The 18,377-nt window shown below is 38.6% G+C and overlaps 1 protein-coding gene across 1 annotated transcript in view; it reads left to right on the top strand.

Moving 5' to 3' along the window:
- IHO1 (interactor of HORMAD1 1) overlaps nucleotides 1-18,377 on the top strand; it is a 31,541-nt gene that overhangs the window by 8,658 nt on the left and 4,506 nt on the right. The window contains exons 4-6 of the mRNA XM_039228305.1: nucleotides 886-1,049; nucleotides 12,127-12,175; nucleotides 12,615-12,702. Coding sequence (XP_039084236.1) covers nucleotides 886-1,049; nucleotides 12,127-12,175; nucleotides 12,615-12,702 — 301 coding nt within the window. The remainder of the gene's footprint in view (nucleotides 1-885; nucleotides 1,050-12,126; nucleotides 12,176-12,614; nucleotides 12,703-18,377) is intronic.

The raw sequence follows: 18,377 nt of genomic DNA, 5'->3' as shown, positions 1-18,377 counted from the left end.
AGAGCCTGGAGCCTGTTTCAGATTCTGTAACTCTGTCTCTCTCTGACCCTTCCCTGCTCATGCTGTGTCTCTCTCTCTCTCTCTTTCTTAGAAATAAAATAAAAAAACATTAAAAAATGTTTAAGATAGTATGGTATGTTCTCAGATAAGTATTTCAGTACAAAAATTGGTACCCAGTGATATGAAGTAATAAATGTACTCCTTGAATGTTTCAGAGTAAGTTTTGCCTCAAATGCAGGAATTGGCTCACCACATGCCAGCATACTTACTGTCCATGTCAAACTTATCAAGTCTAGTTCAACAGTAATTGAGTTAAACCTATTAATATGAAAACTTTAACATATTTCAGAGACTGCATAAATAATTCAGTTATTGCTTTCAAGTTTGTACAACTGATTTTTTAAAAGTTTTTCAAAGTTTATTTATTTATTTATTTTGAGAGAGAGAAAGAGAGAGCAAGCAGAGGAGGGGCAGAGAGAGGGAGGGAGAGAGAGAATCCCCAACAGGTTCCACACTGTCAGCACAGAGCCTGATGCGTGGCTCGAACTCACAAACCATGAGATCATGACCTGAGCCGAAATCAAGAGCTGACCCTGAGAGTAAGAGTCATCTGCTCTACCTGATCAAGCCAGCCAGGCACACCAATTAGCTGATATTTTAAATATCTCTGTGTTGGTAAGCCATAAACCTTATTAATAAAAAAAAAGGTTCTTTAATAAGATTTTCTGATGTATATGAAATAAAAAGGAAATACATGCCATGTTGTTTTTTAGTGTTATTGTTTACACTTAAATGTGACTATGTTATGTAGAAATAGTGAATGCTATAAATATTTTTATGTATGAAATGCTGTGGTTTGTTTTGTTTTGTTTTTTCATTTAACAGAGTGAACCTAGTATTTTCACAAAATACCAAACAAAACCCCAGCTATTTGGAGGAAATACAAATGATAGAGGCTTATTTCCTCTTCCTTTGTCAGTTGGACAATCAAAGGGCCTCTTGGAACAGTTTGAGGAGAAAAAGAAAAGGGCAAAAGACAAATGTGACAGGTATGCAAACCTTTCGAGTGGATGTGACAGCTTCTTTTTTGAAGGAAACAGAAAATGGAATATTAATAGTCAAATAATTCTATTTGAGCATGTTAGCACACTTACCTTTATAGATCAGCTAATAATTACTCTTTATTTGCTTACTTGTCATTGTGACTTGTGGCAGATTTGAATATGGCTGCCACAGTTCTGGCCCCTCTGAAAGTACTTCTTTTTTTTTTTTTTTTCCTTTTTTTTTGAGACAGAGGGAGACAGAGCATGAGTTGGGGAGGGGCAGAGAGAGAGGGAGACACAGAGTCTGAAACAGGCTCCAGGCTCTGAGCTGTCAGCACAGAACCTGAGGCGGGGCTTGAACCCACAAACCGTGTGATCATGACCTGAGCCGAAATAGGACGCTTAATCAACTGAGCCACCCAGGTGCCCCAATGAGATCACTTTATTATTTTTTTAAATTTTTTATTTTTTACTGTTTTATTTATTTCTGAGAGAGAGAGACAGCGTGAGCAGGGGAGGGTCAGAGAGAGAAAGGGAAACACAGAATCTGAAACAGTCTCCAGGCTCTGAGCTGGCTGTCAGCACAGAGCCTGATGCAGGGCTCAAACCCACAAACCGTGAGATCATGACCTGAGCTGAAGTCGGACCCTTAACCGACTGAGCCACCTAGGCGCCCCGCAACAGAGATCACTTTAAAAAAAAATTTTTTTTCTGTAGCTAAAAAAAGGTTTTTTGAAATGTTAAGTTTCTCATGATATTTTCTTCCTTCCTTGCTCTCTCTCTTTTCCTATATCATTTCCTTTTTTTGTAGTGAAATGAGTTTCTGTTAACAGTTATTTACAAGACAGCAAAAATATACATAGCGTTTATATAGAGAGAACAAATGATGAGGACTCTGAAAAATCTCCATTAAAAAAATTAAGCTTAAGATATTGACTTATATGATAGGCAAAAAGAATCATAATTTTAATAAATTCTGGCAAAAATAAAACCCAAGATTCTAGATTTTAGATTTTTTTTTTTTTTTGTCAATAAGTACTTGTTAGAAATGTGGTAAGACCAAGGGATACAGGAGTGCTGATGCATAGGAGCACATGTACCCCAATGTTCATAGCAGCACTCTCAACAGTAGCCAAAACATGGAAAGGGCCTAAGTGTCCATCAAATGATGAATGGATCAAGAAGACGTGGTATATTTATACAATGGAATACTACATGGCAATGAGAAAGAATAAAATCTGGCCATTTGTAGCAAAATGGATGGAACTTGAGGGTGTTATGCTGAGTAAAATAAGTCAGGTAGAGAAGGACAGATACTATATGTTCGCACATATAGGTGGATTAGCAGGAACTTAACAGAGGACCATGAGGGAGAAGAAGAGGAAAAGAGGGAGAGGGAGGGAGGCAAACCATGAGAGACTCTTGAATGCTAAGAACAAACTGAGGCCTGATGGGGGTGGGTAGAGGGGAAGGGGGGTAATGGGCATGGGGGAGGGCACTTGCGGGGATGAGCACTGGATGTTATATGGAAACCAACTTGACAATAAGCAATTTAAGAAAAAAAAAAAAGAAATGTGGTAAGAATGGGGTATCTGGCTGACTTAGTCAGTAGAACATGCAACTTATGATCTCAAGGTCATGAGTTCAAGCCCTATGTTGGGTGTGGAGACTACTTAAAAAAATGTGGTGAGAAGGAGAGATAAATTTTTAAATGAGAGAAAGAAAGCATATCTCTGTTAATATGGAAGTAGGAAAGTGATAAGACATGGTGCAGGATTCAAACATAAGACATGCTACAAACTTACAAGACATGGATTTACATATTGTGTTTTGAAAGTACATATTTCCCCAAACTCATAGAAAAGGCTTTGAGGGAAAGAAATCTCAAAAGAAGACTAATCATTCAGACTGCATTTGTTATGATTCTTTTAAAAAATTTTTTTTAAATGTTTTTTATTTATTTCTGAGAGAGAGAGAGACAGCATGAGCAGGGGAGGTTCAGAGAGAGAGGGAGACAGAATCCGAAGCAGGCTCCAGGCTCAAGCCATTAGCACAGAGCCTGATGCGGCGCTCGAACTCACGAACCATGAGATCATGACCTGAGCTGAAGTCGGATGCTTAACCAACTGAGCCACCCAGGCGCCCCAAATTGCATTTGTTATGACTCTTTTGGTGACAAGTAAAAACTTACCTCAGACTAGCTCTGACAAAATGGAGGATATATTAACTCTTTTAACCAGTCTGGGAAGGACAGGGAATGAAATCAGAATGAATGAATGAAATCAGAATCTCTTTTCTGTGCTTCTCTGTCCATTTATACTTTGTTCTTTCTTGTAAAGACCAGCTTCCTACCAGCACAGAGAAAGGGACTCTTTTTCCATAGTTCGAATTTGAAAAATTCTAGTTGAGGCTTCTGGTAGGCTTGCTTAGGTCATAGGGGTGAAAGGAGAGAGGTGTGACTAGAAGTCCTCACCAGAACCACTTTCTGGGTGCAGAAAGAAACAGTTCCCTATCAAAGGAGGATTCTGGGTACACCACACAGTGGATGGCCATTACCCAGATTATTGTTTTTTGGCTGTAATATTTGAGAAAACAGATTAGTCTCATAACAAATGAACACCTAAGGACCACAAGTAGATTATAAAAATAACCATGTTCTTTCAATAATTGTTGATTACCATAGTGAAATTCATTCACTCATTCATTCATTCGTTCGTTCATTCGTTCATTAAATAAACACTGTTTTGTTGTACTACAAACTTATCTTTGAAGTTCTTACTCTGGTTAGGAAAACAGGCATTTGTTGGATACAACTAGACCAGAATTATTGGTTGTAAGCAGTAGAAATAAGTTCATTTCAATGGAAAAGGAATTCTTAAAGAGGATATTTGAGGGGCACCTGGGTGTCTCAGTCGGTTGAGCGTCCAACTTTGGCTCAGGTCATGATCTCACAGTTCATGGGTTCGAGCCCCACATCGGGCTCTGTACTGACAGCCAGTTTAGAGCCCGGAGCCTACTTCCAATTCTGTGTCTCCCTCTCTCTCTGACCTCCCCTGCTCATGCTGTGTCTCTTTCTCTCTCTCAAAAATAAATAAAACATTAAAAAATTTTTAAAAAAACAAAAGCCTTAAAAAACACAATGTTTATATAACTCTGCTCTATTTTTATGTATTAAAAATATAAAAATGGTATCATTTCCTATGGACTGTTTTTCAACCTGCTTTTTAAATTTAATAATCTTTAATGATTATGTTTATTTCATCTACAAAATCATTTCTAATGGTTTCATTGTACTCTATCATATAGATCTTTCAAAGGATGTGTTTTAAATATTTAATACAGCATGAGAGAGTGCCAAGAATACATAATGGGGAAAGATTAATCTTTTCAACAAATGCTGTTGGAAAAACTGAATCCATATGCAAAAGAATGAAAAAGGACTTTTATCCTATACCATACCTAAAAATCAACTCAAAATGGATTAAAGACTTAAAGATAAGACTTGAAACTTAGAATTCCTAGAAGAAAAACATAGGTAAAAAGCTTTCTGACATTAGCTTTCTGAACGATTTCCTGAGTATGACACCAGAAGCACAATCATCAAAACCAAACATAGACAAGTGGGATTACATCAAACTAAAAAGTTTCTACACAGCAAAGGAAACAGTCAGCAAAATGAAAAGGCAGCTTACAGAATGGTAGAAAATATGTGCAAACCATATATCTGATAAAGGGTTAATAAATATATAAGGAACTCCTACAGCTCAATAGTGTAAAAACAAGTAGCCCAAATTAGAAGATGGGCAAAGGAACTGAATATACACGTATGTAAAGAAGACATACTAATGGCCAACAGGTGTATGAAAAGGTGCTCAATATCACTAGTCACCAGGGAAGTGCAAATTGAAACCACAATGAAATATCATTTTACATCAGTCAGGTTGACAATTATAAACATATATATGTATGTATGTATGTATGTATGCATTGGCAAGGATGTGGTGAAAAGGGAACCTTTATATATTGATGGTGGGAATGTAAATTGGTGCAACCCCAATTTCTAAGTATATGTCCAAAGGAATTAAATCAGTATCTCAAAGAGATATCTGCACTGCCATATTCATTGCAGCATTAGTTACAATAGCAGAGATGGGAGTAACCTAAATGTCCATCAGTGAGTGAACAGATAAACAAAAAGTGGTAGATGGGGCACCTGAGTGGCTCAGTCAGTTAAGTGGCCAACTTCGTCTCAGGCCATGATCTCATGATTCGTGGGTTTGAGCCCCACATCAGGCTCTGTGCTGACAGCTCAGAGCCTGGAGCCTGTTTTGGATTCAGTGTTTTCCTCTCTCTCTTCCCCTCCCCAGATCGTGCTCTCTCTCTCTCTGTCTCAAAAATAAATGTGTTTTTTTTTTTAAATAACTGATCAGAGAGAAATTTTCTCTCTCTCTTTAAAAAAGAAAAATAAAAAGTGGTATATACATATAATGGAATAGTCTTCAGCCTTAAAAAAGAAAATTCTGTCACTTGTGACAACATGGATGAACCTGGAGGATGTTATGTTAAGTCAGACGCAGAAGGACAAATACAGTTGACCTTTGCACAACACAGGTGTGAACTGTGCAGGTCTGCTTGTATGCAAACTTTTTATATTACAGTATTGTAAATATTTTCTCTTATGATTTTTTTCTCTTGTGATTTTCTTAACATTTCTTTTCTTTAGCTTACTTTATTGTAAGAATATATTATATAGTATGTATAACATGCAAAATATGTGTTAAGCAACTATTTATGTTATTGGTAAGCTATAATAGTAGGCTACTATGTTTTGGGGAAAATCATAAGTTATATGCAGATTTTCAACTATGTGGGGATCAGCTCCCCTAACCCCTGCATTGTTCAAGGGCCAACTGTACTGTATGATACCGCTTATATGAGAAATGTAAAATAGTCAGACTCAAAGAAGCATAGTGTAGAATGGTGGCTGCTGGGGCTGGGGTATGGGGCAAACAGGGAGGTATTAATTAAAGGGTACAAGGTTTCATTTTATACAAGAATAAGTCCTAGAGATCTACCGTACAGCATAGTGCCTATCATTAAACAATACAGTATTGTATACTTTAAAATTTGCTAAGATGGTAAATTTTTGTTAAGTATTTTTTATCACTACTACTACTAATAATAGTAATAAAAAAAGAAGGTGAGAGAAAGCTTTTAGAGGTGATGGGTGATGGATATATTTATGGCATAGATTGTGGTGATGGTTTCATAGTTGTATACATATCTCCAAACTTGTAAACATTAAATATGTACAGGGTTTTCTATAGCAATCATAACTCAATATGATTTTAAAAAATACACATTGAGGGGTGCCTGGGTGGCTCAGTCAGTTAAATGTTAACAGTCAGTTAAGTGTCTGACTTTGGCTCAGGTCATGATCTCACAGTTCATGAGTTCGACCCCTACATCAGGCTGTGCTGACAGCTCAGAGCCCAGAGCTTGCTTCAGATTCTGTGTCTCTCTCTCTGCCCCTCACGGCCCACATTCTGTCTGTCTCTTTCTCAAAAATAAGTAAACATTAAAAAATAAAAAAAGATCTTTATAGTCATGAATTGAAAGAAATAATATTTTTTAAAAAATACAGGGGTGTCTGGGTGGCTCAATCAGTTAAGTGTCTGACTTGGGCTCAGGTCATGATCTCATGGTTCGTGGGTTCAGGCCTCATATCGGGCTCTGTGCTGACAGCTAGCTCAGAGCCTGGAGCCTGCTTCAGATTCTGTATTTCCCTCTCTCTCTCTCTGACCCTCCCATGCTCACACTGTCTCTCTCTCTCAGAAATAAATAAAATGTTAAAAAAAAAAAAAAAGACATAAAAAATACAGCTTGAGGGCGCCTGGGTGGCTAAGTCAGTTGACTGTCTGACTTTGGCTCAGGTCATGATCTCATGGTTTATGGGTTCGAGTCCCCATCGGGCTCACTGCTGTCAGCACAGAGCCTGCTTTGGATCCTCTGTCCCCCCCCCCACCTCACTGCTTCTCCCCCCTCATGCTCTTTCTGTCAAAAATAATAAAAACATTTTTATTATTATAAAAATAATAATAAAAAGTGAAGCTTGAACACTCACCACTCAGCATAAATGCTGACTATAAGCAATTGACACAGCTGTCTTCATGCGAGGTTGCTGTCAGATCTGCATATAGTATCATTTACTTAAATACATTGTTATTGGCCATCTCAATAAGCGGAGGATTTGATTCAATAAGCTTCAATAAATTTTTTAAAAATAAAAATCATTCCAGATGGCCAATAGACACATGAAACGATGCTTAGCATCCCTCCTCATCAGGGAAATACAAATCAAAACCACACTGAGATACCACCTCACGCCAGTCAGAGTGGCTAAAATGAGCACATCAGAGAACTCTAGATGCTGGCGAGGATGTGGATAAACAGGCACCCTCCTACACTGGTGGGAATGTAAACTGGTACAGCCCCTCTGGAAAACAGTGTGGAGGTTCCTCAGGAAACTAACAATAGAACTCCCCTATGACCCAGCAATAGCACTGCTAGGAATTTACCCAAGGGATACAGAAATGCTGAGGCATAGGAGCACATGTACCCCAATGTTCATAGCAGCACTCTCAACAATAGCCAAAACATGGAAAGAGCCTAAGTGTCCATCAACAGACGAATGGATCAAGAAGATGTGGTTTATCTATGCGATGGAATACTACATGGCAATGAGAAACAATGAAATCTGGCCATGTGTAGCAACATGGATGGACCTTGAGGGTGTTATGCTGAGTGAAATAAGTCAGGCAGAGAAGGACAAATACCATATGTTTGCACGTATAGGAGGATTAGGAGGAACTTGACGGAGGAACAAGGGGGAGAAGAAGGGGGGAAATGGTGGGGGAAAGGGGAGAGAGGCAAACCATGAGAGACTCTTGAATGCTGACAAAAACTGAGGACTGATGGATGTGGGGGGGAGGAGGGATGGGCATGGAGGAGGACACTTGTGGGGATGAGCATAGAGTGTTATGTGGAAACTAATTTGACAATAAACTATTTGTAAAAAAAAAAAATTAAAATTAAAAAAATAAAATAAAATAAAAAAATAAAAAGCATTCAATTTGAATGGATTTTGAAAATGCATTAAAAACACCAACTAGGTAAGCTCCTTGAAGATAGGGAGTTGAGTTTTTTCTCACTCCACATCACTAAAGCTTATAACCAAGGACTTGTCACAAAAGAGGGCTCAATAAATAGTTGAATAAATGAGTGAATTTTCAAAGCAAAATAATTCACCTTCCTTTCATTCTTAAAAATAGAGGAGCACCTGGGTGGCTCAGTCAGTTAAACGTCCGACTTTGGCTCAGGTCATGATCTCACGGTTCGTGAGTTTGAGCCCCATGTCGGGCTCTGTGCTGACAGCTAGCTCAGAGCCTGGAGCCTGTTTCAGATTCTGTATCTCCCTCTTTCTCTGACCCTCCCCTGCTCATGCTGTCTCTCTTTCAGAAATAAATTTTAAAAAACATTTTAAAAATTATTTTAAAAAATGGTGTGTGTGTGTGTGTGTGTGTGTGTGTGTGTTAGCACAGATGAACAGAATTTCCCAATTGACTTTTTGTAGAGAAAAGATTAGGTCACAATTGACTTCCATGAACTTATACATGATATTGGGGTGGGTAAGAAATCTCTACTTCAAGCATTCTTTTTTATTTTATTTTGGAATAATAAAAATGGCTTCCAAATGAACAGTAGCTTTTTATGAAAGTTTCAGTTATCAAGCACTCAATGTTTTTACTCTATTTATCAAGCGTCTTTTAAAGGCTTTGAATTAATCAGAGCTTGACATTTCAATTCAGACAAGGTGTAATCAAGGATTAGAAAACAGTTAAAGTAATGGGAGCTATCAGTTATATATAAAACATTTCAATATAAAACTATATATAAACAGTATTTAATTTGTATAATATAGTTTCATGTTGGGAACATTGGTTCCCAATTGTACTAATAAGGAGTGAGGTCATTACCTATTATATTTAGTAGGCTTTCATAGGCAGCATTTTGGTAGCATTATTAGACTTTAGACACCTTTAAAATTTTATATTTCTTTCAGTCAAGTTATTACATGTTAGTTTTTTAAAAATATAATTAGGATTATAGTGAAAAACAGCAAGACTTTCTCCACTTCTTTTTTTTAAGTTTATTTATTGAGAGAGAGGGGTGGGTGGGGAGAACGAGCAGGGAGCAGGTAAGAGGTAGAGGGAAAGGGAGAGAGAGAATCCCAAGCAGACTCCCCACTGTCAGTGCAGAGCCCAACTTGGGGCTCAAACCGAGGAACCATGAGATCATGACCTGAGCCCAAATCAAGAATCAGATGTGAGCCATCCAGGCACCCCTCTTTCTTCTTTTCTAGTTCCTTTTTCCTTTTTACACCAAATTGAACCTTTTTAGCTCTGTTAGTACTTAACCTCCATATATCTTATGGCATATGTTAAATAACTTATATTATCTTTTCTTGATTTTTTTCAGCTTCAGAGAATGACTTGCTACCCTGGAGTAAAAAGTTGCTTCTCTGCCTCCTCCACCATAAACTTCTCTTCCATCATCCCAATATAGCTATTTGAACATTTTCAGTTAAATAATTTTTCAATCTTTAAAGCCTTAACTAGATAGCCTAGAAAAATTATATATACAATAATTACATTTTCTTAATTAAAAAAGAAAGTTGTCTTGGTTTCTTTTTTGCTGAGTTTTTGATGTAGGAATCAGTCTTTCCCCAAACTCTACACAGAAATTTTAGTTAAAAAGCTCCTTGGGGTGCCTGGGTGGCTCAGTTGGTTAAGCATCCAACTTCAGCTCAGGTCATGATCTCACCGCTCATGGGTTTGAGCTCCACGTTGGGCTCTGTGCTAACAGCCAGCTCAGAGCCTGGAGCCTGTTTCAGATTTTGTATCTCCCTCTCTCTCTTACCCTCCCCTGCTCACGCTGTCTCTCTCAGAAATAAATTAAAAAACATTAAAAATTTTTTATAAAAGCTCCTTGTTTTATAGTCAAACACATCAGAAATCCTTTCAGTGTTATTTTCTTCTCAGAGGCATTTTTTTCCCTAATTCTGACTTGCTCTGCAGCGCATCTGTCATCCTGAGTCTCCCCTTCACCATTGTCCTAGGCATTTCTACCTCCTCTCTGCAATGCTGGATTCTCTGTTACTTGGATCCTTTTCTTCCTTAGTTTACTCCTTGGATTTGGTCGAGCATATATTCCAGAAACTTCCTGACAACAGGCGCATGGCACCTAAGTAATTTTTTGAGACCTTACATATCTGAAATTCTTTACTTTCCCCTCACACTTGATTGCAAATTAGGTTGGCTATAGAATTCTATATTGGTTCATTATTTTTCCTCAACGTTTCTAAAGCATTGTTCCCATCGCCATATCACTTTATATGTTGCTTTTAAGAGGTTTGATGTAGGGAGGCCTGGGTGACTCAGTTGGTTAAGCGTCTAACTCTTGATTTCTGCTCTAGTCATGATCCCTGGGCTGTGGGAAGGAGCCCCATGTTGGGCTTTGTGCTGGGCATGGAGCCTGCTTAGGATTCTCTCTCACTCTCTCTCTCTGCCCCCTTCCCTGCTTTCATGCTCTCTGTCTCTCTTTCAAAAAAAAAAAAAATAAGTAAACAAAATGAGAATTTTATAGAACCGTTAGACTGACTTTAAATGGAAAATGTTAGGGGTACCTGGTTAGCTCAGTAGGTTGAGTATCCAAAAGACTTGGTACAAAGAATAGCTCTATTTGGATTTAAAAATTGATGTTTGTGTTTATATTGTGCAGATTAAAGAAACAAAATCTGTAAAATTTCTGATGATAATCCATGTCTGAATCTTTTCAAAAGTGGGATATTCATTTGAGGAATAATTGTAATAGTTTCTTTTCATTAGAAATTAATATTGCTCCCAGAATTGACTCTGCCCATTCTCACAGTCAATACAATAGTCATTAGACTAAGATATTTCCGGGAATTTTGTACTACCAGAAAGAAATCACTATTTTCTGAAGCTATTGTTGCTATAAAAATGAAAGCTGGCCTGTTTTACTGTAGTAATTACTTGAGTTGTATATTTAATATTTTTTAATTTTTTTAACGTTTTTTTAATTTTAAGAGAAACAGAGATAGGGTGAGTAGAGGAGGAGTAGAGCCCAGAGCCCAGTGTGGGGCTTGAACCCACTAAACTGTGAGATCATGACCTAAGCTGAAATCAAGAGTTGGATGCTTAACTGACTGAGCCACCCAGGTGCCCCTAATATTTAACCTTTTTAAAGATACATATAGAATAAATTTTATTTTCTTCTTATTTTTTTGGTATCTGACAGGTTTAAATGTTCATGTATTTATTGAGGGGGGTGAGAGAAAGAGAGAGGGGGGGCAATGGGGGGGAGGGGCAGAGAAAGAAGGAGAGAGAGAATCCCAAGTAGGCTCCATGCTCAGCTCGGAGCCTGGTATGGGGCTTGATGAGGGACTCAGTCTCACAACCAAGAGGTCACGATCTGAGCCCGTATCAAGATTTGGATGCTTAACCAACTGAGCAATGCAGATGCCCCCTAGAGTAGATTTTTATCTTATTTATTTATTTATTTATTTAAAAAATTTTTTTAATTTATTTCTGAGAGAGAGAGAGAGACAGCATGAGCAGGGGAGGGTCAGGAGAGAGAGGAAGACACAGAATCTGAGGCAGGCTCCAGGCTCTAGCTAGTTGGCAGCACAGAGCCCAACGTGGGGCTCGAACCTATGAACTGTGAGATCATGACCTGAGCCGAAGTCAAACACTTAACCAACTGAGCCACATAGGCGCCCCTAGAGTAGATTTTTAAAAAGAAAATGTGGTTTGCTTTGGCAGTGGTCATGAAAAGTCTATGTCCTTATTTTTTGTGGCTGCACATTAAATTTTTCAGGACTGAGTCTCCCAGCTCTAACCAAGCACTGTTTTGCAGCCTGCCATGTTCATGAAATCGATTCTGTTACATTTTCAGTATTTCACAAAGATTCGTTTTCTTTTTTTTTTCTTGCTCATTCTAGTGAGACTGTATACAACTTCATTTCCCATATCAGAGAAAGCATTCACCGGGTAAGTATAGCTACATGTCAAGGAATGAGAACATTTTATATTTTAAGAAGTTTTTTTTTAAATTTTTTTTAATGTTTTATTTATTTCTAGGAGAGAGAGAGAGACAGTGCGAGCAGGGGAGGGTCAGAGAGAGAGGGAGACATAGAATCTGAAGCAGGCTCCAGGCTCTGAGCTGGCAGTCAGCACAGAGCCCGATGCGGGGCTCGAACCCACAAATCGCGAGATCATGACCTAAGCGAAAGTGGGACGCTTAACCGACTAAGCCACCCAGGCGCCCCTATTTTAAGAAGTTTTTAATAGTTACATTGCATTGATCTTAATTCAATATCTTAATATAATAGCAGTATTTTAACCACCTTTTTTATCATTAAGTGACAATACTCCAAGTTAGTAAAATAAGGCAACAGTCTGAATTCTTTCTTAATTTGGGGTTTCTTAGTTGCAGGCATCTGTGGAAAAGTCTGAGGAACATCTCAGTTCAAGAAGCCAATCTATTTTGGATTGTTTGGAGACTATGGCCAAGACATGTGAGTATCTTGTGTTTGAGGTTATCAGCAGAGGGCACTAGTGAGCAGTGAACCTAACTTTCTGACCCTAGCCATGTTTCTGCCAGTGGTGAGGTTTCACAGTATTTCCAGAGGAGAGGATGGGTACCTAAGATTAGCCTTGAAGAGATATGGTGCACGCTGAACTCGGTAGTGGGGACCCCTATGTGTGGGAATGTTCCTGGTCCCTAGATGCCCTCTGTGAACCACTAATCCTCCATCCAGTAACCCCAGTGCCCCTGGGTAGGCTAGCTCTGCCAGATTTCTCATCTCACTGCCTGAAGTGAATAAGCAGCATCCCTGAGTCCCAAATGAATTGCTAGCTGTGCTGTCTTTAAAGACATTGTTCCCTTAGGACAGAAATAAACACTCTGCTCACTTTGGAGTTAGAAATAATCCAGTCACCTCCACTTCTTCTTTCTGTCCTGGTTCTAATGAGAGCTATTTTGTAGTGAATCACAGCATCTTTCTCCATTTCAGTTATAGTTAGTGGTTTGTAACGTGCCATGCTCTGCCAATTATTGATTTATGTTTAGATAAAACCATGGTCCTGGTTTTATGGCAGAAGAGAGCCATTACACAGCTCTTCTTAGGTGGACACCTCTGAAGAACCAACAGCTTCTCAGCTAAATAGCAAGATGATGACTGCATCTGCACTTGTTTGCATTTGTCTGTGTGTTTATTTTTTGTTTCAAACAATTGAAGTCAACTTATTTAAATGCTTTGGGATGGATTGCTCATGATTTACAAAAATTAATGCCTTTGTGTGGCTTAGAAATTAATCTCCATCTGTCTGCAAAGAAAGCACTGTACTGTCTGCTAGCTTCCAACCTGGGTATCCCACACACAGGCCAACTGTGCATCTGTTTGGAAATCTGTTCAGGAAGCCTGGGACTATTACCCTCACAAGAAGTAGCAAGACAAAGAGCAGAAGCAAATCAGGAATGCTTCCTTTGTATAACATGATAGAATAACTCATTTGGAAGTATCCAAGGAGAGTACTATTCCTGCTTTCTACATTTAAAACTAGGTGAAATGAAAAAAGGAAGGTTGCAGGAAAAGTGTGACATTCTTAGTCCAGTACAAGGAATGGAAGTGCCCAAGGTCCCAATACAAGATCAAGGCAGAGTGAGGGTTAGAACTGGGCCTGGCTTATAGTAACGGTAGGGGTCCTGATCCTTCACCCCTGATGGTTCCTTTTTAGAGGGTAAGATTCAGGAGAAGGAGTCACATTGATAGGGAAAACAGTAAAAGATACTGTGGCATCATATTAATTAGAAAGCCAGGTCATTCTTGAAAATGAGCACAAGTAGTCTGTCCAGAGTCATTCCTTTTCTTGGTAGGTAGTGATGAGGATCAGGAAGTTAGTCATTGAGAGAAGAACCAGACAAATCCTCTATCATATGGTCTGGCCCAGTCCAGCTGACCAGAAGCACTGAATTTGCCAGTCAGTACATTCTACAGCCTTCAGTATGCACTGACTGTGGCTTGTAAGGGAAAGGGAGAGAGAAAAGATGTGTGAAAGTACTCTCTTGTGCTATTATGTAATTGGCGCCTTCACAGAATGAGGTCATGATATCTTTCCCCAGTCACAGTCTGCCTGTTCAACCAGAAGGATCACTCAAAGGCATCTGATCTAACTCCTCTTGTTCTTTAGCTGAGAACTAAGGACCAGAGTAATAGAATGAATTGCCAAGGCCATCCACATCCTACTTTAGGTTTAGTTAGGCTTAGCAGAGAGCAGTACCATCTAACAGGTATCAATTCTATTGAAAAATATCATTAGGAAAATAAAAATGAAGGGCTGTATTGAAAATCAGAAAATGTCTCTTTTAGAAAACAGATAACTCTATACATAAAAATTAATTCCACATGAATAAACATATTAAGTATAATTATTAAGTCATAAAAAGAGCTATAAGAGGAGCACCTGGGTGGCTCAGCCAGTTGAGTGTCCAACTCTTGATTTTGCCTCAGGTCATGATCCCATGGTTGTGTGATAGAGCCTTGTGTCGACTTCCATGCTAAGCATGGAGCCTGCTTATGGTTCTCTCTCCTTCTGCCCTTTCCCCCCAACTCATGCACATGCGCGCACTTTCTCTCTCAAATTAAAAAAACAAAAACTATAAGAAAACATGGACAACATTTTTTTTTTTTTTTTTTTTTCCTGGTGGCAATTTTATTTATTTATTTATTTATTTTTTTACAAATAGTTTATTGTCAAATTAGTTTCTACATAACACTCAGTGCTCATCCCCAAAGTGCCCTCCTCCATGCCCATCCCCCCCTCCCCCCCACATCCATCAGTCCTCAGTTTTTGTCAGCATTCAAGAGTCTCTCATGGTTTGCCTCTCTCCCTTTCCCCCACCATTTCCGCCCTTCTTCTCCCCCTTGTTCCTCCGTCAAGTTCCTCCTAATCCTCCTATACGTGCAAACATATGGTATTTGATGGACAACATTTTTATAATCTTGGAGTACAGCAGTGTCTTCTTAAGCAAGGTACATATAATCATTAAGAAGAATGAGGTCTATCTTTGTGAACCATGTTGAAATGGAAATATCTATGCATTGTTAAATAATAACAGCAAGGTACTGCTTGTGTGCACATAGTTCACTCCAGGACACATCTTGTGGAGGAGTGTGACCAATCAGTGAAAATTGAGAAGGGTATCCCCCCAAAAATGGGAGACCGAGGAATCTCTCATTATAGATGGAAGCTCCCGGGCTTTTCCTCAGGCTCTCATTAGCACAGCAGAGAGAACAAAACCACGTGAAAGGAAAACCACTGGCCATCAGTGCAAAAGCATCAGAATCTTATCTGATGTCGGTAGAGCCGTTGTCAAATCGCTAAAATAGAAATGAATAAAAAAATCATTTTCCAAGAAAACAGTTATTATCCAGAATATGGAAATGGATTTTAAATGGCATTTTACAAAAAAAGCTAAAAATATCTGATGTTTACAGCCAAAGCAAAAATGAAATGAGTCCCCTTCTAAAGAACCACTCATACACACACACAAACACAATCTATAATCTATACATGGATATCCACATTTATCAATGTATCCATGCAAAATTCCAGAAACTGCTCATAATGTTAATTATGTATAATTACTATATGTTCTAAGAAGTAGAACTGAGGTCTGGATGGGAGAGAATGAGTTATTTTTCATTGTATGCCTTTTTATACTGTTAAAGGCTTGAGGGTTTTTTTTTTTTAATGTTTATGTTTTAGAGAGAGAGCATGAGCAGGGGAGGGGGAGAGAGAGAGGAGGACAGAGGATCCAAAGCAGGCTCTTCCTGACAGCGAAGAGCCTGATGCAGGGTTTGAACTCATGAACCATGAGATCATGACCTGAGCCAAAGTTAGACACTTAACCAACTGAGCCATCCAGGGGCCACTAAATTATTTTCTTAAATAAAAATTTTTTAAATGTTTATTTTGAGAGAGAGAGAGAGAGAGAGAGAGAGCGTGCAAGTGGGGGAAGGGGGGGGCAGAGAGGGAGGAAGAGAGAGAATTCCAAGCAGGTTCCATGCTGTCAGCAGGGAGCCGAATGTGGAACTGGATCCCACAAACTATGAGATTATGACCTAAGCCAAAATCAAGACTCAAGTGCTTTTAAATAAATAAATGAATAAATAAATAAATAAAGTCGGGTGTTTTACCAGCTGAACCAGCCAGATGCCTCTTAAATACACTTTAAAAAAAACCCACAATTTTTTAAAGTTTATTTATTTATTTTGAGAGAGAGAGAAAGAGAGCACAAGCAGGAACAGAGAGAGAGGGAGAGAGAAAATCCCAAGTAGGCACCACACTATCCAAACAGAGCCCGATGCAGGGCTCGAACTCATGAGCCCTGAGATCATGACCTGAGCTGAAATCAAGAGTTAGACGTTTAACTGACTGAGCACCCCAGGTACCCCAAATTAACTTTGTAAAAGGGAAAAAAAAAGGATAGACTTTGGAAGTAATGAGCTCATTACAAAAATCCTGTGAAAGAGAAGATCCCAAAAGAAAAGATCCCCTTTTGGGGCGCCTGGGTGGCTTAGTCGGTTAAGCGTCTGACTTTCGCTTAGGTCATGATCTCACGGTTCGTGGGTTTGAGCCCCGCGTCGGGCTCTGTGCTGACTGCCAGCCCAGAGCCTGAAGCCTGTTTCGGAGTCTGTGACTCCCTCTCTCTCTGATCCTCCCTGCTCACGCTGTCTCTCTCTCTCTCTCCTAGAAATAAATAAAAAAAAATTAAAAAAAATTAAAAAAAAAAAGAAAAGATCCCCTTTCCCAGGGGACAAGGAAAGACCATGTGGGACCACAGATAGATGCTTTCTCAGTACTGAATCTGGAATTGAACACTTTTCTTGCCTTCCTCAGTCTCTGCTTTTGTGGTTGGTAACGTTTATTGTTGCTAGGAAACGTTGCTATTTAGGAATTTATCTAGGAGAGGATAATTACATTTGCTTCCTACTACAAATATCTGCAAAGATGTCTGGAAAAATATTTGACTAATTGAGTTTAGGAACAGGAATCCAGTACTTGAAACATAAGTAAACAGCCTTTTTCTAATTGGTTGACATATGGAATTTAACTTTGTATTGAGAAATAGGAGAACATTTGCTTTCTAAAAAATTCTTACTTTTTTATTGTGGTAAAATACACTTAAAATTTACCATTTCTTACTGTTATTTTGCAAGACTCTACTGGCTTGTCTATTTCTGTCATAACAGGCTCTTTCTTGCCTCAGAACTTTGCACTTGCTCTTTTCTCTATCTGAACAACCTTCCCTTAATCTTTGCAGGGTTAGCTACTTTTAATTCTTCTGGTTTCACCTTAAATGTCTCCATCTCTGATGACCTTATATGAAGTAGGTGCCCCTGCTCTTATTTTTATTATAATCCCTATCATAGCATTTATTACAGTTTTCATTTATTTATGTTCATGTTTGTTTATTGTTATTTTTTCCTTTTCAAAATTGCAGAATTCATGTATATAGTAGACAGTTTTGTTCAAAACTGTTTCTATGTTCCTAGTACAGTATCTGATAATAATTTTCAGATAAAACTGTAAATCTCCATTGAATGTGTTCAGACACATCAGGAATTCTGTTTCATTTTCTCATTAGAGACCTCCCAGCTGAACTCGGCCTTCCAGCTCTAGACTGGGCAGATTACTCCTGAGATCCCAATCTTAGGGCTTCTCTTCACCATCATTTTGAGGATCCAATTATTTTTTTCATCCCCAGTCTTGGATCCCTTTGCTTCCTGGACTTTGGTTTACAGTTGTATTTGGTGATACACATCTTCCAATAGCTTTCTGAGAAAGTATGTGGGAGGTAACTTTTTTTATACATTGCATTTTTGAAAATGACTTCTATCTCCACATGGGTCTAGAATCCTAAGTGAGAAATTCTTTGCCCTCAGAATTTCTAAGGCATGGCTCCATTGTCTTCTAGTTTTAGTTTGGTTATTGAGATGTTTGATGCAATTCTTCTTCTTGATTCTTTATGTTATTTGGGTTCCCCCCACAACTATCCTTTAACGGACATTTCTTGAGTTCTTGAGCCTCATGTTTTCCCTTGATATTCTTTTCTTTTCTTTCTTTCTTTCTTTTTTTTTTTTTAGTTTTTTAAAATGCCTATCGCCTGGGTTGCTCAGTTGGTTGA

The sequence above is a fragment of the Hyaena hyaena genome, unplaced genomic scaffold (assembly GCF_003009895.1).
Source record: "Hyaena hyaena isolate Hyena2069 unplaced genomic scaffold, ASM300989v1 scaffold_30, whole genome shotgun sequence".
Taxonomy (NCBI): domain Eukaryota; kingdom Metazoa; phylum Chordata; class Mammalia; order Carnivora; family Hyaenidae; genus Hyaena; species Hyaena hyaena.
This window is presented reverse-complemented; position numbering and strand designations above follow the sequence as displayed.